General features: G+C 39.5%; 1 protein-coding gene across 5 annotated transcripts in view; it reads right to left on the bottom strand.

Moving 5' to 3' along the window:
- Positions 1-21,086, bottom strand: part of GAREM1 (GRB2 associated regulator of MAPK1 subtype 1) — a 208,884-nt gene that overhangs the window by 124,562 nt on the left and 63,236 nt on the right. For 2 of the 5 annotated variants that reach the window (XM_012534444.3, XM_004273712.3), the window contains exon 2: positions 16,289-16,429. The exons of 1 other annotated variant lie outside the window; for it this stretch is intronic. In XM_012534444.3, the coding sequence (XP_012389898.1) occupies positions 16,289-16,429 (141 nt within the window). Of the gene's footprint in view, positions 1-15,012; positions 15,178-16,288; positions 16,430-21,086 lie in introns of those variants that run through there. 2 more of the 5 variants (XM_033435233.2, XM_033435235.2) reach the window with 2 other exon arrangements.

Genomic DNA, 21,086 nt, shown 5'->3' with positions numbered 1-21,086 from the left:
TGATTAAAGCCAATGGTTGGAAGTTAGATCCAGTGATTTGGAAATGATTCCAATAGTGAAGAGACTTAAAAAGACAATGGCACATACCTGGCTCTTCAAACCAATTTATACCTACTTTGTCTGTACAGTGATCAATAGATTTTTGTCAAGACTTCATATGGCCACTCCAGAGCAAGAACTACCATAATCGCCACTGTGCAGCCACACACAGATTGCCAGGAACCTGACTTCCAGGAACCTTACTTGCTAACAGGGGGTTTGCATGTACTTAGTTGAAAAAAAAATCTGGACGGTGATCTTAAGAAAACTGTCTCATCACACCTCATCATGTTCAGACAACTGACTGAATTAAAAGTATGGTATGAACTCTTCAGGATATCCCAAAATAGATTTCTGGAGGAAATCTGTAAATAAGATCCTCCATGTAAAGGTAGGAGGACACTTTTAAGTATTAAAACAAATCTATACAGAACATTTAACATGTTTTCACACGCCAACAAAGAAACACTTGTCTTGTGGAATAATAGACATGTTGACATCTCAAGGCTTATCTATCTTCATTCAGATCAAGTGAAGGTCTTTACAAGGGAAACAAGAATGTGTTCTGGATGCCGCTCTGTACTACTGTGTAAAACTTACATTTTCCACTTGGTTATTTCTAGTGTATTAGAGAACATTATAGATTTTATAACCTAACCTTGTATCTGACCACTAAATTCTGATATTAATCATAATCTTTGGTTCAGTTGGTTTACTGGGATTTTGTAAGACAATCATGGTAGTTTTCTCTTCCTTTCCAATGCTTGAAATCTCATTTCCTTTTTTGTCTTACTACATCAACTACACAGTAACAGCAGCACAGAACATTTATACAGTACTTAGGATATGCCAGATGCTCTTCTAAGCATCAGTTCTAAGCTCATTTCAGCCTCAAAACAAGTATATATAGGTATTATTTTCCCCATTTTATAAGTGATGAAATTGAGGCACAGAAAAGTTAGGCAACATACAGAAACGATCACATAGCCCCTAAGAAGCTGAGCCAGATCAATGAACTTCCTCTCTACATTGTCATTTTGGTAGAGTACGAACTCTAGTTGGGGAGAAAAATTCAAGTTGTTAGGCCACTGCTATGGACTGAATGTGTCTCCCCTCCCCAATTTATACATTGAAATCCTAAGCCTGTGTGATGGTATTAGGAGGTGGGGCGTCTGGGAGGCGCTTAGGTCATGAAGGGGGACCATCATGAATGAGATTAGTGCTCTCATAAGACAGACCCCACAGAGGTCTTTAGCCCCTTCCACCATGAGTGGACACAGCAAGAAGTCAGCCGCCTGCAACCCAGAAGCGGGCTTCCCCAGAACCCAACCATGCTAGCATGATGACCTTGGACTTTTCCATTTCCACAACTGTGAGAAGTAAATTTCTGCTGCTTATAAGCCACCCAGTGTGTGATACTTTGTTATAGTGACCCGAATGGACTGAGACAGCCACAGAAGAGAAGAGGTGAAAGTAGGAACCCTCATCGTGTTCCTAACTCTGTACTGTTGTTGGTTTTTGCCATAAGGCAGGAGGCAATGACCTTGAGTCTGGCGGGAACCATAGAGCTGACCCAAGGTGGCTCCTCCCACCTCAATGTCGTTCAAGGTCTAGAGTGCCCAGCTGGTCAAGCATGAAGACAGCAGACGGAGATGACTGGACACCAGCAGCACTAGTGACATCATCTCTCTACACAGCAACATGCTCTACAGTCGTCACATAGAAACACACCAGAACCAAACATCAAAGAGAATATAGTCTCCTAATGGTTCCTGCAACAGGTAAAATGCATCACCTCATCTTCCTTCCACTACCTCACAAAAAAGACACACTCGCTATGAAACACTGTGCATATATGTGTGTGTTCAGGAGAGTGGGGCCGAGGTGAAGTGAAGTGATCTATGCCAGGAATTCTGTAGTTCAGTTTACGTGCCTTTATTTTTTACGTTTCCCTACTTGTCTGCCCTGTTAATCCAGACATGGGGTTGTTGCCCCAAAGGACTGCTCTTTGCCCAGCTCGTTTACACCTTGGGAACACAAAGAAGGCCTTTCCGCAGGGAGGAGGAACAAAATGCCCTCGAATTTGTGAGCTTTGCCTGCTAGATGAGCAGAAGAATATTACCAGCCAGCGCATACTGGCTGACAAGAGGGCGCCAGGTAAAGGAAAGGTGGAAAAACAGACCGAATAATTACAGCCCCAATCGAAATGCTTCCTCACCCTTGAGATAATAACCTTCTCTTCATGATTCACCCGGCCTGCCCCTGAGAAACTCGAGAGCAGCCCCGGGAGCAACGGGCTGTATTATTTGCTGCTTCCGCCTTACTTACGCTAGTCACCAAGGGCTGTCCCCACCTGCTACCGAAGGGTTATCTCTAAAACCCACATATAAAATCATGGGAGTGAGCTCATGCTGACAAGGTGCAACCCAAACCCAGAAGGGCCATCAGAACTTTGGGATCTGGCCCCCGTGGCAGGCAGGGAGGCTGCAGGCGGAGTGGGCAGGCTTCGCGGTTGCATGGCTCTGGGTTTCAATCTTGACTTCTCCTACCTGTTGACGGTAGGACCTTGGCTAAGATCCCAAAGCCTTGGGTTCTTCATCTGGAAGGGGACAGTTTCTACCATGAAATGAAATCATGGCTCTGTGTGATACAGGCCTGGCCCCCACTCAGTAGGTGCTCCCGGCTACTCACTGTTGCGGGTCCTATGTGCTACCACTCCCTCCGCTGCACTCCTCCCTCCACCCTCTGTGCCCACTGCCCAGCGTCTCCAGCGTGTTCCATTATTCAATCAATGTCTGAATAGATCCGCAGACCCGCAGCAGCACTGCTTCAAGGCAGCCTCTCCTTGCTAGATTTGGACTCCCTATTCAGTCACCTGAACTTTGTTAAAATGGGAAAGGAGAAGATAGAACAATAAAAGAGAAATGATGCTACACTTCTATTGGGGGGCGGTGGGGGGCAGACCTTGACCCACACAGATACAACACGTAAAATTCTCAATTTCAACAGCATCTGAAGAACCATATTTTATGTAGATACATACTACAATCTGAAGTAGGGAAACCAGGTTTTATAATGTTGTTTTTTAAAATCTGTTTATTCTAGGCATTTACAGATAGATACACCTTTTTTTTTTTTAATATATATATAAAGGGAGAAGATAAAGGGAGAAGGAAGGGGCCAGGGTAGTCCTGGAGGATAAACAAAGCTTTGCAACGAAAGGGGATTGCTCCTTTGCTGCCCCCTGAATTTTTCTGCCATGACACACATGGTTGCTGTCAGTCTCAGGCAGTGTGTGCAGAATGTGATGTCTGTTCACAAACTGTTTAACATGTTTTTTTCGGTCTGGGCAACAGCTTGTTATGTTTTAGAAATCAACTCTGATACTTTTTTCTAGACAATGTCTGCCTGGCAGCCTCTGTGCAAAATGAGATTGTTTGATAACACAGCATAAAATATTTTTTGATAACACAGCATAATAATAACATTATTACTGTTATCTGAGATTCTCCATCTCGGCACCACCGACATCTCTGTAGTGGCGGCTGTCCTGGGCATTACAGGATGGTCAGCAGCATCCTTGGTTTCTACTCACTGGGTCACAATAGCCCCCCATCCCTCGTTGCAACAGCCAAAAACGTCTCTCGATATTGCCAAATGTGCTGGGGAAGGGGAGGTGGGTACAGACGCTCAACTTGGTTGACCAACTTGCTTGCTCAAATGTGGTTGAAAACCACTGGTCTATGTTATAGAAAACAAACATTATTTTTCTTAAAGAAAGTAACAGAGTTATTAAGAATTGTGACAGACTCCATAACAGATGTTTTGATCTTAACGAGTCAACCTACAAAACACACATGTTCTTCTTCACAGAGGAATGTCTTCATTGTAAGCACTGAAAATATACGACTGGACTATTTCATTCAGTTCATCAACCTTTCCTAGTTTGACACATAGAACAAAGAATTCCTACTGGATGTAGGAAATAAGTAAATGCCAGATATAGGCAAAACTGTTAAATCTTTATGGTATCAATCTTTTAGTCCTTGAGATTTTTGTATATATTTTTTTCCCCTCCTATCACCTGACGCCTTACTCCAAACACACTTTTTCTGTGGAACTCCTATCTCTGATGTACCTGGCAGGCTCAAGAACTAAAAGGATAAGCACATTCTTGCCAATCAAGAAGTCTAAGTACCTGAGATGATGTGAAACTTCTACTGGAAGGCCCTGAGTGTCCCAACAAGATCACAAAAGCATTTTAAAAGAAATCTGAATCTTCACTTTACTACTCTACTTCTTTCTAGGAAGAACTTGACATTTATTTTGTTGACAACATTTATTTTAAGGGCAAAGAATGTTTTAGCAAAAAAGAAAATGGCAGAAATAAATGAAAGCCATTAGGAAAAAGAGTCCACAAGCTAAGGCCTATGCCTGGGAGGTTAAAAACAAAAGTCTGTTTCCTTAAAAACTGGACCAAAAAAAAAAAAAATTCTCAGAATTACCTTTCTCTCCTTTTTCCTTGTCCCCTGCATCTAGATATCAACTTTTACCTCATCAGCACTTCCCCCAGCCTAGGTCAGGTCTTCATTATCTTTCATCAGGTTATTTCAACAACTTCCTATCCAGTTTCTCTGATTTCTCATCGTCCATTCTGGATCAGTGTGGGAGGTGGTGGCCTCCTGTAATCTTTTTGAGACACAGATTAGGAGGGATGCCCACAAAACACAGAGATTACTGTTCCCATAATTCATCCTAGAATTTGAATCTCTTTACATTTGTTCCAAGCTGGGTTTCGAAACTCATTTCCTAAATAATCCTTCCCCCTCTAACCCACTAACCATTTAAATTATCTTTCACTATTGCCCATAATCCAAACCTTTCCTTAATCTGGCACTTGGTCTAGACTCCCTTTCCTGCCATGGTCACCTGAGGACCCTCACCTCCCACTCCCAGACAGAACTGCTCTCTCCTTATTCAACAGTTTGCACTTCTATCAGAGCATCATGATCATTTCTCTTACTATCCATGGAGGGGCTTAGAGCTACACTTGCCTGCTTCAAGGGAAAAGGAAACCAGACTGTTCTCCAGGCATTCTCAGGCATCTTTGTAAACCGACTGAAAAAAATGTTCATTCTTTAAAGATGACTCAGGTTCAGTTCGCTCAAAAATATTTAGTGAGCTCTTAAACTATCCAAGCCTGTTCTAGATTCTGTGAGAGACAGGACTGTCCTCAAGGAGCCTTTAGTAGGGAGGAGAATAAAAGCAAGACATAAACACTCTTGAGCACAAAGTATTATAGGGATTCTAAACAGGAAGGCCCTTATCTATACACACGTTGTGGAAAATTGAGAAAAGCTTCTTGAGGGGAGGTGGTGTATGAGGTAGGGTCTCATAGCTGGGGGGTGACTGATGTGCGAGCCATCCAAGGACTAGAAGCAGCACAGAGTGAGGCAAGGCGGGTGGGGCCCATCTGGGGAACAACGAACAGGCCAGTGGGGCTGGCGCCCTGAGAGGTGTGTACCGGAGAGCATGCTCTTATAGTTGAATGGATGTCAGGTCTCAGAAGGGTCCTGATTAGACGACAGTCTGCACCTACCTGGAGGACGCCTCTGACACGTCCCGGCCAGTGGTAAAGTAACAGCTCTAGTTGAGAAAAAATAACCTGACTGATGGGGGCTGGGAAGGAGGCACTCGGGTCTTCAGAGACCCAGTGAAAGCAGGTTGGAAAGGGGGAGCAGCTTTGGCAGGGACAGTGGGGATGGCATCAGCAAGACTTGGCACACAATTACTTACAGGGGCAAAGAGGAAAGGGCATGAGGTGATGGAGGGCTGAAATTCCCTCCCTGGGTGACTGGCTTCATTACTACAAGTAAGGAAGCTGGGGTGATGAAATGGTGTGAAGGGCTGTATGCAAAGACACAGCTGCCACTGAATATGAAGCTCATGGGATGCAAATGACATGAGGGGAGACATGGACTATTTCAAACACTGATGCGCCCCCTGCATTTCATTTACCTACAATGATTTTTAACGTCTAGAAGATAAAAGCTTTGTGTTTCTTGCTGGTCTCACGCTCACTCACTGGCTTGACTCACTCTTAGGGACAAACCCCATGATGTTCTGTAAACCAGTCCTAACAGGTTGGAGGCCTTGGTAATGTATACCTTCCGGAAAAGCACACATGCAAGTTCTGAATCATCTATGCTCTTGCCCTAAATGTCACAAAAGTTCGCATGGTACACGTGGTCTGTCGTTTTCCTGTGGACAAGTCCTCCTGACAACTACCCAGCTGGGTAAGCGGTTTAACAGAAGACCAGCACACGACTGACCTGGAGGGTGAGTCATAAAGGTAAGCGATTCCAATTCTAAGAAACGGAGGGAAGTGACTTCAGGAAGATTTACCGGCATTGAGATCAGTTTTGAAACACAGAAGTCTGTTTTCCGCAAAGAAAAAAAAAAAAAAGCAATCCCTAAAAGCTGAAAGGGAACTTTTTAAAAGATCACACCACCTCTCGGAGGTACAAATCCAATATGGAAATCAAATTACGAAGTGAGACGAACCCATCCCCACCCATGTTTTAAACACCCCATTAACAGTGTGGTTACAGGCAGCTTGTTCAAACTTTCCACCTGATGTTAATCACATTTATCTCATAGGTTAAATCAGACTCAAGTTGGAGGTATCCCTTTCAAGTACCAACTTTCCATTCAGTACTGACAGAGAAGTAGAAAAAAAAATTAGAAAACAGCAGCCTTCGAGTTTTGAACCCCAAACACCATCCCTGTTTTTGTACCAGAGTTTTTTGTTTTATGTTTTGGATCCTAGAGTTTCTGTTGTAGATGCAGTGTGTGATTTTCAAGGATTCTGAGAGTAAACAGGCCAAAATGTGAAAACAGCAATTGACGGATTCTCAAATTTTTATAAACGTTGTTTTACCAGCATTTATAGATCAAGAAAAGCCACACAGGCGCAGTGGTTAAGAATCCGCCTGCCAAGGCAGGGACACGGGTTCGAGCCCTGGTCCAGGAAGATCCCACATGCCGTGAAGCAACTATGCCCGTGTGCCAGAACTACTGAGCCTGTGCTCTAGAGCCCACGTGCCGCAACTACTGAAGCCCGCGCGCCTAGAGCCCATGATCCACAACAAGAGAAGCCACTGCAATAAGCCTGCACGCCGCAACTAGAGAAAGCCTGAGTGGAGCAATGAAGACCCAACACAGCCATACACACATACATACATACATAAAATTTTTTAAATGTTTAAAAAAAAAGAAAAGCCACAGTGTGACACCAAATAACTTTCCCTGTATTTACTCATATTCCCCCTTTCCATTTCTCCCATAAAGCTCTTATTTTAAGGAGAAACTAATAAAAAATAATTTCCTTTCTTTCCAAATCATACACACACACCTCCTTCCTCCTTTATACTTAAATCACTACCACCAACTAGGTAAGCCCCTGGGAACCGGCCAGGCTGGGAGCAATCAAGTCTCCACAGGTAGCTGCTAAACTGGGATGGCTGCACCATGTGGTGAAAACAGAATCATTTCTTTCTGAGTTCACCTTTCACTGGGCTATTTCCACACTTGACACTGGAACAGAACAACTTACTAAGACTACAAGTAGGATTCAAGGATTGAGGCAGAAGTGGTTTTGGTAAGAATACCACTGAAGAGTTATACACGACAATTAACTTTGCTGTTGGTTGCTGTCAGAGAGTCAACTTTTTTCCTTATTACAAAATTTTTCAAAACATACAGAAAATGAATACTGTACCATCTACCCGTCACCTAGACTGAACAACTTTAACAGCCCGCCCAATATTTGTCTATGTTGATCTGTTTGTTTTTGAAGTATTTTATAAATGATAATCATATTCCCCTCCCCTAAGTAATTCAGTATGTCTCTAAAAAATAAGGATGTTTTCCTTCAAAACTGTAATACTAGTATCATACCTAACAATACTTAACAAAATCAAGATAATTCCCTAGAATCATCTCCTCATGAATATCATTCATATTCAAATTTCCTTGGGGTATTATCCTTAAGCATTTAGAAGTGAAACTAGAAAACTATACCGAAGGCTGGCGACAGTCCTCCAGTCATTCTTCCATCAAAGGCAGATGCTTACATAAGTTCTTTACCCTTGTTTTGACTTTAAACGTCTGGGTGAATACCCAAATGTGAACGATACAATTCACCTGACCTCTGACCACAAACACTATGTTACAGTAGCTACACCAAATACATCATGAAACAAAGAAGTAGAGAGGGAGAGGGTAACAACGTCCCTGGTGGAAAACAATGGCAGAGACAATTTCCCAGATACCAGGCTATTACATTACTTAATTAGTTCCCCCCTTTTCTCTTGAGTCATCCCCCCAGCTGAGAAAGATGCTTCCAACTCCATTATTCTTAAAAAATGAATATTAGAAGCCTTTCACTCCTATGTCATCACCCTTAGCTTTTCTTTACTACACTGGCACACATAGTTGATCTGTGTTGCTGTCTCACCTTCCACTCATTTTTAATCCCCTGGTGAAGTCTAATTTTCCTGCCATTTATTCACCGAGTCTGTCCTTTTGAATATCACCAACTTCCTAAGTCGCACTTAAAAGACCTTCTCCCCCGGCCTCCAGACTTGGATAGGAAGGCCCCCAGGTTCCCACAGCATCCTCTCGATCTCCCACAGGCTCTCCTGGAAGCTCTTCTGTCTTTGCTCCTTCCTGTAATTTACTTAGAAATGGGAATGTCACCTGTACGCAGATGACTTATGAATGTGGAAAAGGTCAAGAGAAATATATGTTTCCTTGGTTTTCCCCTAGAGTCAGATTACAAGTGGGGAGCTGTGCGTGAAAGGAAAGAAAAGCAAAAGCTTTACTCAATTTACTAGCAAATTCTAACAGATCTCTCTTCTCTGTGATGGTCAGAATATCTTCCTTGTGCGAAGTGCCTTCTAGCACTTTCCAGAGAATTGTGGTGAGGAAATCAGGTTCTGGAGCCGCATATCCTGGGTTCAAATCACACCTATTACTGTGTAACATTACAAGATCCTTAACATCTTTGAACCTCGGTTTGCACTTGTGCACAAAGGCAGATAATAATAGAACCCGCCTCATGGGTTTGTTGTCAAAGCTACATGAAGAAATACAAGTAAAATGCTGAGTTAACAAGAGAACACTAAACACTACATAAATCTGAGTTATTGCAATCTGTGACCTAAAGATTCAATTATGAAAAATGGTTGTTTCTTAGATAGCTAATATTTATTACTGGCAAAACTGGTTGGGATAATGTCCCTTGGCATACTACATTGGTCCTGAGGACTTTTTAAAAGACCATTTGGTTACTTTCCATTTTATCACATAAGCTTTATCCCATGTAACAGAGAAAGTACACAAGATGTTCTACAAAAGTAGTCACTTTTGTAAACAGATGATTCACACTAATTAAACTCACAACCCAGGAGAATAAAATTAGCTTGTTTCAACACTTCCCTTTGTTCAGTAATTACAATTCAAGGTTATGTTAGAATACCACATTACGATAATTTTGCCCGAGAGACAGACACTGCACATCCTACATTTTTAAAAACAGGTACTGCTGATATAAATGCAGGTGCTTGCTGAGAAGGGCCTTGCAGATTTCATAAGCAATTCTAACCAACCTTGGGCTCCACTGTTACCTATTTCTGTACATACTGTAGCTAGGAGGGCAGTACGGAGATCATTTTAGCTTGTTAAAGATTCACCAGATTTGCAGGAGGATGAGAATTTAAAAATAGAAGCCAAACGTGGCTGGAGTTTATCTCAGATGCTTATATTCAAGGAGCAATCTGTTCGGTGATGATGACACCAAGCACGCCGTCAAATGATTTATATTTTCATAAACCCAGTCGGAATTCCACTACTTCCCCAAGTGGTGGATCACGGGTACAGACACCTCCCATTCTGATTCATTTGATTTCTCAGAGCTGTGTCTCTAGAGAGAGCTTTTTCTGGTTTTCACGACAGAGTTGATAACGAGGAGGTAACATTGTTTAGTACTCATCTCGTGACAGGGACAGTGTTGAGTCATTTACACAAGTCAGATCTCAGAAAATCTTCACGACATTTTCTAAGGTAAAACTTCATTTTATAGGTTGGAAACTTGGAGCTTAAAAGGGCAAATAAAATTCCAGAGGCAACGGCGTATCCAGCTTTTTGTGGAGCCTGAAGTTTATACTAGTTTTAAAGGACAAAATGTCAAATTGTGAATACCAAATTAGGTTTAAGGCCCTAGAAGGGCTCAGCGTAAACCCTGAGACACATGCTTTAGTGTAAGCAATATGCGCGAGCTTGACCACTCTGAGCTGCAGAGACACAAGGAATTTGATGAATAGAAATGTGATTTGTAAAATGGAAATCATTCATCTTTACAAACTGTTGGCTATAATTAAGTTGCACTAGGTTCCCTTTTCTAATTTTTAAAAATAAATTTTTTTTTTTTTTGGTTTAACAAGTCAGGAAGCGTGCAGGGTGAGTTAGCAGTGTCTGATGGAGTGCCAGGCAGGAATTTAGATGGTCTGAGTACACAGAATGCAGAAAAATTCCACATTCTGTGTTGTACATTCCTTAGGAAATCTTTGCCCTTTCGGTAGCAACAAGAAGTTAGAGTTTAGATTAAACTGATCTCTGATACCTTTTGACTAAAAGTTGTCTGAAAGCTGCAATCATTTTTCTAAACACTATGCCAATTTTTCTTGAGTGGTTTCCCTGCTGTTAGCAAAATATGTGATGCTGATGCTGACTGAACACATTCTCTCTCTTGGAATCAACTGTTTGTTAAACCAAGAAAATTCCTTTTCCCAAATAAAAAACTTATTTTGTCAGAATAAGGGACGTCTTTATTTTTTTTTCTCAAAGCACATCTAATAATTTCAGAATTCAGAGTAAGGTGACTCTTATTACCACCACATCAGAGTATAATTCTGATAAGGGACTTCAAGTCATATTTCTCTTTTCTGAAAATTTTATGAAATTATTTCTTTTCACATGAGGAATTTCATGAAAATCTCTGATAAAAAATATGGGAAAGGCACTCTGTGATTTTCTAAAAATGCTGAGTTTCACAACTTTCCAGAACATATGTGAATAGAGCTGTGTACAACTGCCTTGGCTGTGCACTGCACAACTCCAAGGGACACCATTTACAGAGACCACAAAGTAAGGAGCGTTGCCTGGAATAGGACAGTGCAGTAGCCCTGATGAAAATGGTATACTAACTGAGAAGAATGGTTGCTACCTACAACAGAAAATAAGGAAAAGGGGGCATGTCATAAAGACAGATGGGCCAGCTTGTACCCAAATGGCAAAATATGAGACAATTTGAGCATCAAAATAAACAAGGACAGGAAGATATTTCGACCCCCTTCCTGAAGTAAGAATCCATAATTTCATGCTGATGATAATTAAAGGTAACTAACTGAACAATGGGACAGAAGGAACAGCTCTTCCTTACAGTAGAATGACAACACATATAAGAAGGAATGATGGAGTTAAGTTAGAAATGCACTGTTTTGCCACCTTCAAAGTAAAAATTGAATCAGACAGGAAACATCAATAGCTGCTCAACAAAAGGGGGGAGTTAGAGAAGGAATAAGATACCTACAGAATCTCAAAGAACCTTCTTTCAAATTTCCCAGTAACACAAAGCATGGTAATTATACAGCAGAGAAATCAGACAACACCAAAATCAGACAACATCAAAATCAATGTCACCAATAAGGGACAAAGGGACATCCCGTGTCTCTAGATGTGATTCCCTGAGGAGGACACAACCAGCCCAAAGTGCATAATCTCAATCTAATCATGAACAGCCTGGGGAACCCAAATTGAGGGCTAGTTTATATAACAACTTGCCTATATTCTTCAAAAATGTCATAGGGACTTCTCTGGTGGCGCAGTGGTTAAGAATCAGTCTTCCAATGAGGGGACATGGGTTCGAGCCCTGGTCCGGAAGGTCCCACATGCTGCAGAGCAACTAAACCCATGTGCCACAACTACTGAGTATGAGCTCTAGAGCCCGCGAGCCACAACCACTGAGCCCGTGTGCCACAACTACTGAAGCCCATGTGCTTAGAGCCTGTGCTCCACAAGAGAAGCCACCGCAGTGAGAAGCCCACGCACCACGACGAAGAGTAGCCCCTACTCAGCAACTAGAAAAAGCCCGCGCACAGCAACGAAGACCCAACGCAGCCAAAAAAAAAAAAAAGTCATAAAACACATAAGGAAGGAAGGATAAGGGGAAGGATAAGGAACTATCCCAGATTAAAGGAGACTAAAGAGATGTGATAGGGAAATACAATAAGGGGTCCCAGACTAGGTGCTGTCCCAGAGCGAAAAAATATTATTGGGACAACTGACAAAACTGGAACATGGACCGCTGATTAAAGTATTAAATGTCCTGAATTTGCTAACAGTACTGTGGTTACATAAGAGGATATCCTTGTTCTTAGGAAATACATAATGAAGTCTAAGGGGGATGTGTGCTGTCTGCTCTCCAATGATTCGGGATAAATAAATAATATGGGTATGTGTGTGTGTGTGTGTGTGTGTGTGTGTGTGTGTGTGCGCACGCAGAGAAAGAGATGGAGGAAAAGAATACAACAAACATGGCAAATGATGGTAAAGATGGGTAAATAGTATAAAGGAATATATCATACGATTGCAGCCTCAAAGTAAAAAGTTTAAAACAACAACAAAAAAACCCAGCAGCCAAAACAACATTGAGGGGTATCAGTATTCAGCCTGCTTTAAGGAGCAGAAAAGTAATTCAACTTGTAATCTGTACTTCAAAATAAACAGTTAAATCTTTAGAAACATTTTACTGCTATCACTACCATAATCACCACTATTAACACTATGGAGCACTTGGAATTAGTAAGCGCTCAGAAAGGTGCTTCACTTGCATTACCTCTTTTAATCTTCACAACTAGCTGAAGAGAAAGGCACTATGGTTATCCCCACTTAACAGATGAGGAAACTAAGATTCAGAGAGGTTTAGTAACTTGCCCAAATACAGACAGTAAGTGGCAGAACCAGGAATCCAACTAGGCTGATTACAAAGCTGGTAGATTTTATTACTATGTTAAACATATTTAATTATTATTTATTAATTTTCCTCAAAGAATGAGTGATGACTCTTAACCTATATGAAATTACAACAAATTAGTACAACGTGCATGAATAAGGGTTTCTTCTACGAATTAAAATTAAAACACTAATAAACCAGAGACATATATGATATTTTTAGTCTCCACAATTTACTTTATACTCGCTTCCAAAGGCTGGACTTGATAATAAATTCTTTGAAATAAAATATCCCCTAGGTTGCTCTTTGAAATAATCTTATCAAATGTCTCATAAACCATTGGTTACTTGTTATGGACTGAATGTTTACATCCTCCCAAAATCAAAGTAATTCAATGTAATGGAATTTGGAGGTGCGGCCTTCAGGAAATAATTAGGTCATGAGGGTGGAGTCCTCATGAATGAGATTAGTGCCCTTATAAGAACAGACTTGAGAAGGATGATTGTTCTCTCTCTCTAACTTGTGAGGACACAGCAAGAAAATGACCATCTGCAAACCAGAAAAATTGGGCTCTCACCAGATACCGGATCTACTGGCACCTTGATCTTGGACTTCTCAAGAAATAAATTTCTTTTGTTTATGATCTATCCAGTCTATGGTATTTTGTTATAGCAGCTTGAACTAAGATAGTTCTATTTCAAGTTTTTCTTCCTTTAATATATTTTCTTTCTTTTCATGTGAAGTGGTACAGTCTTAGTGTTCATGTTTCCTTTTAGTCTTGGGACCTCAATTTCACTTTAAAAAAAATAGTATCATTTGCAATACACGCCCTGGGGTCTCCCAATTAAGTGTACTATCATTTTCCCTGCAGATAAAGAGTAAGCTGTTGAACATACCATATCTTTTATCCCAGTGGAAGGTGAATGTCTATTTTAAAAAATGTTCAGAACAATAAAACATTTGCAAATATTTGCAGGTGTTTAGGGAAATCTGATCATCTGACACTGTGAATGCCCATTCCAGAACAAAGGATTCCCAGCCTTGGCTGCATAATTTAACTACATACAAGAGGAGCTATTAAAATCCTAATGCTCAGCCCACACTCAAAACCAATTACCAGAACCCTGGACATGGGAACTGGGCATCAGCCATTTTGAAAGTTTCCCAGGTGATTCCAATGTACAGCCAAGTTTGAGATCCCTAGGTGAAGCATCTGCAGCCATAAAGAACTGTATCTTTTGTGTATAGATCCTAAGGACTCACAAAGGTTTTTAGAATTGGTCTCACTTGTTAAGGAGTGTACAGTGCAGCTGGCAAGTGAAGATGTGTGTGCTTGTAGGAAAAGGTAACTGAACGAAGCCCGAGGATGTGTGCTAAATGAATGTGATACACGGTAAGTACATCGAAGACCACATGGGGAGAGTCGGGGGTACCTGCCCCCTCCTGATGCAATGACAGGCTCTGATAAAAGCACGGCCAAGGAAGGCAACGCCGGCCGGGGACTGGTGTAAATGGAAAAGTACTCAGGATATCCAGGACACAGTGAGGTGACTAATCTAGCTAGAGTGGAAGGCTCACTCTTCAGAGTAGAAGAGGTAAGTTTGGAGAAGTAGACTAGAACCAGCCCCTGTGAGGGCTCTGAGCAATAAGTCAAAGAGACTGGTGGCATACGGAGTCTCTAAAGAGATCTGAGTAACTGATCAAATGACAGCATGCATTTGGGACGAATGATGTCATGGAGCAATGGATTTGGGGGAAAGGCTAAAACTCAATCTACTAAAAGAAGAACACAGCAGATTAGGTAAAATCATATATGTGAATCACAATCTTACACCTTCCTTCTCGGTTTTCCACAAGGGACAGAATTTTGGTTCTGCTAAAACTAGCATGGATCTCACCTGTTGTGGGACCACTGGCAGGAGACACTGGGCAAGTGGAGGGTCTGTCTCATTCTCTGCCCCTTTGGCCTGGCTCCCAATCTCACAGTCGTAATACTTTCTGTAGCTATATGTTCCTCCTTTTTCTATGAAGTCTACTCCTACATCTGGGCAAGAGAATTCCAGGACAGGGTTTCAGGCAAGAGAAATTCTTTCTTATAATTTTTCTGGAATAAGAAGGATTTTGAGAAATTTAGTGATCTCTAGGTCATAACTAGCAATGAAGACTCCTAGGAATAAAAAGGGGACCAAACCATTCATTCATCCAAAAAATATTTACTGAACACACACCATTTGCTGCTGTTCTAGACAGTGGGGATATAGCAAGGTCTCTTTTCCAAACAGACAACTCTCTGGGCAATGTAGAGGAGTCACTCAAAAACATGACGGCAGTCTAGGGCTATACAATTTATAGCTAATCAATTACAGTGTCCTGCTAGAGACTTTTGAAAAATTAACAATAGTAGAGAAAAAATCAAGATCCTTCACATAATGAACTATAAGCACCAGAAGAAAGTATAGGAAATATATATACAGAACGTTTTTTAAAAACTGCATTTGTAAGCCGCCACTATTGAAAGTGGATTTAAGCTACTAGATGTATCATAAACTCCTAGGACAGTGCTGGTATTTAGAAAGCCCTTAATAAAAATTAGTTAAATGACATTGTTACACTGAATGGAGTTCCAACTGAGGCAAGAAGGTAGTTATTATCCTGATTCAACTAAGCAGTGAGGTCACCTCTGCTGCCTGTATTCTAAACGCTTCCTTGCAAAGAGGGACATGTTCAGGTATCTGACCTTTCAATCCAGTATTTTTAAAACCAGACCACAATGCTTGTTTGTGAAATGGTATCTTGTGAAACCATGACATCAAAGTCATTCACAAATCGTGCTCAGGTTTATTCAGAGATACTGGTGTTCAGAGGCTGGTTACGCATATGGACTATCATTCCAGAGATGATCTTTGTGTTTGTACCATTTTCATTTTATAAATATCTAATAAGAATCTGTGCTTAAGAATTCACGCTTAACTACATGCATTAATTAGAAATGCCTATGACAAAATGAATCTGAGCTTTCACTGATAAAATAACCAAAGTGTTTCATTCATCTTTTTCTAAGTCATTATACCCTCTAGTTTATAGACAATTCCTATTTTCTCACTGTGGAAGAGAAAATTAGCATATTCAAGTACCCTTCATTAGCCGTTTCTTGTCTCTTGAAAGGAGCTTTACCTGCATAATGTACCGGAATCTCTATCTTTGGCCCAATGACATAGTGCCCCTCCTCCAAGCTATGGGCAGTGATGGTGGTCCACTGACGGCACGAATGAATCAGAAGGTAGTCATTTTCCCGCAGCCCTTCTATGCATTCTCCTAGAAAATAAATTTTATATGAGAAACTTAGAATTAGCGTCTGTTTACTCCATTCTCTGCAATAAAATTTTGTTAGTTAAAACTTCACTAATGGAGAAGTTGATAGTTCATCCCAAGATGAGAAAAAGTTCACTTTTGAGTTACCAATAAAAAAAGGCATTTCATACCAAGTTGACAACTGTACACAGGGTTCCATAAAAATGTTTCCCACTTATGTGCAAACAGATTTTCAAATACCTCATTCTATCTTAATGATTGTATTTCAATGATAATAAAACAAACATTTATTAAGTGCCAACAGTAAATCGGACACTAATTAAATGCTTTGCATATATTATTTCAATGTAATACAGTAACATTATGAGGTAGGTACTGTTCCTTCTTTACAGGTAAGAAAAATTAAGGTTCAGAATGTTAAGTGTAGTCTAAGCTCACAGATTTAATAAGCAGAAAAGTGCAGATTCAGGACTATGTCAAAAAGATTCCAAAGCTATGTTCTTTTTTGGTCATGCCTTGCGGCTTGCGGGATCCTAGTTCCCCAACCAGGGATGGAACCCGGGTCCTCAGCAGTGAAAGTGCAGAGTCCCAACCACTGGACTGCCAGGGAATTCCCCCAAAGCTTATCCTCTTAATCACTACAACATACCTACCAAAAATATATAATAAATTTATCTCTTTGTTGAAACAGTACTTGAGATTAAATGCCTGTACATCCTTTCAAATTTTATATGTTTTAGTATGGTACTGGTACAAAAACGGACACATAGATCAATGGAATAGAACAGAAAGCCCAGAAATAAACCCATGCACTTATGGTCAATTAATCTACAACAAAGGAGGCAAGAATATACAATACAGAAAAGACAGTCTCTACAACAAGTGTTGCTGGGAAAACTGGACAGCTACATGTAAAAGAATAAAATTAGAACATTCTCTAACACCATATATGAAAACAAACTCAAAATGGATTAGAGACCTAAACGTAAGACCGTATACTCTAAAACTCCTAGAGAAAAACATAGGCAGAATACCTTTGACATAAATTGCAGCAATATTATTTTGGATACGTTTCCTAGACTAATGGAAATAAAAGCAAAAATAAACAAATGGGACCTAATCAAACTCAAAAGCTTTTACACAGGGTTTCCCTGGTGGCGCGGTGGTTGACAGTCCGCCTGCCGATGCAGGGGACAGGGGTTCGCGCCCCGGTCCGGGAAGATCCCACATGCCGCGGAGCAGCTGGGCCCGTAAGCCATGGCCGCTGAGCCTGCGCATCCGGAGCCTGTGCTCCGCAACGGGAGAGGCCACAGCACTGAGAGGCCCACGTACGGCAAAAAAAAAAAAAAAAAAAAGCTTTTACACAGCAAAGGAAGCCATAAAGAAAAGGAAAAGACAACCTACAGAATAGGAAAAAATATTCATAAAAAATGTGACTGACAAGGGATTAATTTCAAAAATATACAAACAGCTCACATAGCTCAACATCAAAAAAACAAACAACCCAATCAAAAAATGGGCAGAAGATCAAAATAGACATTTCTCCAAAGAAGACGTACAGATGGTCAACAGGCACATGAAAAGATGCTCAACATCACTAATTATCAGAGAAATGCAAATCAAAACTACAATGAAGTATCACCTCACACCAATCAGAATGGCCGTCATGAAATAGTCTATAAATAATAAATACTGGAGAGGGTGTGGAGAAAAGGGAGCCCTCCTACACCGTTGGTGGGAATGTAAACTGATACAGCCACTATGGAGAACAGTATGGTGCTTACTTTAAAAACTGAAAATAGAGTTACCATATGATCCAGCAATCCCATTCCTGGGCCTGTAACAGGAAATGATGAAAACTCTAATTTGAAAAGATACACGCACCCCAATGTTCATAGCAGCACTGTTTACAATAGCCAAGACACAGAAGCAACCTAAATGTCCATCGACAGAGGAATGGATAAAGAAGATGTGGTCCATATATACAATGGAACATTACTGAGCCATAAAAAAGAATGAAATAATGCCATTTGCAGCAACATGGATGGACCTAGAGGTTATCATACTGAGTGAAGTAAGTCAGAGAAAGACAAATACCGTATGATATCACTCACACATGGAATCTAAAAATATGATACAAATGAACTTATTTCCAAAACATAAAGAGACTCACAGACATAGAAAACAAACTTATGGTTACCAAAGGGGAAAGGTGAGGGGGAGGGATAAATTAGGAGTCTGGGATCAACAGATACACACTGCTATATATAAAATAGGAAAACAGCACAGGGAACAATATTCAACATCTTGTAATAACCTATAATGGAAAAGAATGTGAAAAAGAATATATATGTAACTGAATACATGTAACTGTAACTACATATACATGTAATATATACTCATGTAATTGTAACTACACCTGAAACTAACACAACATTGTAAATCAACTATACTTCAATAAAAAATATAAAATGTTATGTTTTGCCAGTCCTCTCTGGCCTACCAAATTTCCCTATCAACTGAAAATAATGAAGCTTTATAGCATACACAAGAAATTATTTTTTTCATTTTAAAATGAAATATTTTTTTCATTTTAAATATTTAAAAATATTTTAATATTTTTAAATATTTAAATAAAATATTTAAATATTTTATTTAAATATAAAATAAATTTATTTAAATAAAAATAAATTTATTTAAATATAAAATAAATTTATTTAAATAAATTTAAATAAAAATAAAATAAAATATTTTTCATTTTAAAATGAAATATTTTTTTCATTTCATTTTTTCATTTATGCCAATAACAAACTATTTCAAAAGAGAAATCCATTCCCTGAAACTTAAAAAATGTTCCTTTTTTTTTTCTTAGATGCTGAAATAATCCATCCCATTAATCCTGGTTTAGTAATTTTAAATGCTAAAAAACCAAACAAACAAAAAAACAACAACTTGAAAAGACTAATTCCTTTATACAGAAAACAATATGCTTTCCTTATTTTTGACATTTATTATATCTCAATAATTAAAAGAATTATTATTGATTTCACTGTGTGTTCTGAAATGGCATTTATAGACTTCTCAAAAATTCTTAAAAGTATCAGTACTTTTTCAATAAATAAAGTAGAGGAGGCTGTAACGATCAACTTGGTTACCACAGCCATAAATTTTGCGAGGACCAGGTTTCATAAAGACACCACCAGGGGATCACTGGTACTCATGAGCCCTTTGCATCCTCTCTTTGTATGTAAAATCTTTAAAAAGAAAAACAAACAGGTTATTATTTCAGGCTAATAGGAAGCTGTATATCAACACGATTGTCTGACTTAACCATAATAACTTGTAGCAGTTTTTTTTTTGGTTATGATTCCCCTTTAACTTGGAAAAGTGGCAAAGATTGCTAGACATCCAGTAATACCTCACTCACTCCTTGTCCTCAGTAACAGTCCTCTTATATTAGCTGGGCACATGGCTGCCCAGAATACAGACTACTGTTCCCAGGCCCCGTAACAAGTAGGTGTAACACAGTAACTAGGTTATAGCCAATGGGATGTAGTGCAAGTAGTATATGTAACTTCCAAGATATATATATATAGATTTAAAATCTTTAATATACCAGAAAATCAACTGATTGTAGTTTATAATTCAATGCTTTTAGTATATCCACAGAGCTGTGCAATCATCACTACTGTTGAATTACAGAACATTTCTATCACCCCAAAAGAAACCTCAAACCCATTAACAATTATTCCCTACTCCCCACCCCAGGCTTAGGCAACCATTAATCTACTTTCTGTATCTATAAATTTGCCTATTTTGAAAATTTCATATGAATGGAGGTGTAAAATATTTGAGCTTTTCTGTCTGCCTTCTTTCATTTAGCATGTTTTCAAGGTTCATCTCTGTTGTAGCATGCATCAGTACATCATTTTAATGGCCAAATATTTGATTATATGGATATACTATGTTTTATTTGTCCAATCATCAGAGGATGGACAGTTGGACTGTTTACAATCTTGGCACTTATTGAATACTGCTGATATGAACATCAGTATACAAATTTTTGTATGGACATATGTTTTCATTTCTCTCAAATACATACCTGGGGTAGAACTGCTGGGTCATATGGTAACTCTATATTTAACTTTCTGAGAACTCCCTGTTTTTTTCCAAATTGGCTACACCATTTTACATTTCCACTAGCAATGAATGCGAGTTCCAGGGACTCCACATACTCCAACACTTGCTATTATCCATCTTTTAAATTATAGGCATTTTAGTGGGTGTGAAGTGTGTCTCACTGTGGTTTTGACTTGTATTTACCTAATGATTAGTGATGTTGAGCATCTTTTCATGTGCTTGTTGGCCATTCGTGTATCTTTTTTGGAGGAATGTTTATTCAAATCCTTTGCCCAATTTTAAATTTGGTTGCTTGTCTTTAATGCCTAGTTGTAAGAGTCTTTATTTTATTTTTAACATTCTGGATACAAGTTCCTTATCAGACATACGATTTGAAAACATTTTCTCACATTACATGAACTATACTTTCACTCTGTTGATAGTGTCCTTTGAACCACAAAATTTTTTAATTTTGATGAAGTCAAATTTATTTTTAATTTTGTGCTTTGCGTGTCATATTTGATAAATTTCTGCATAACCC

Source organism: Orcinus orca, chromosome 15 (assembly GCF_937001465.1).
Source record: "Orcinus orca chromosome 15, mOrcOrc1.1, whole genome shotgun sequence".
Classification (NCBI taxonomy): Eukaryota; Metazoa; Chordata; class Mammalia; order Artiodactyla; family Delphinidae; genus Orcinus; species Orcinus orca.
This window is presented reverse-complemented; position numbering and strand designations above follow the sequence as displayed.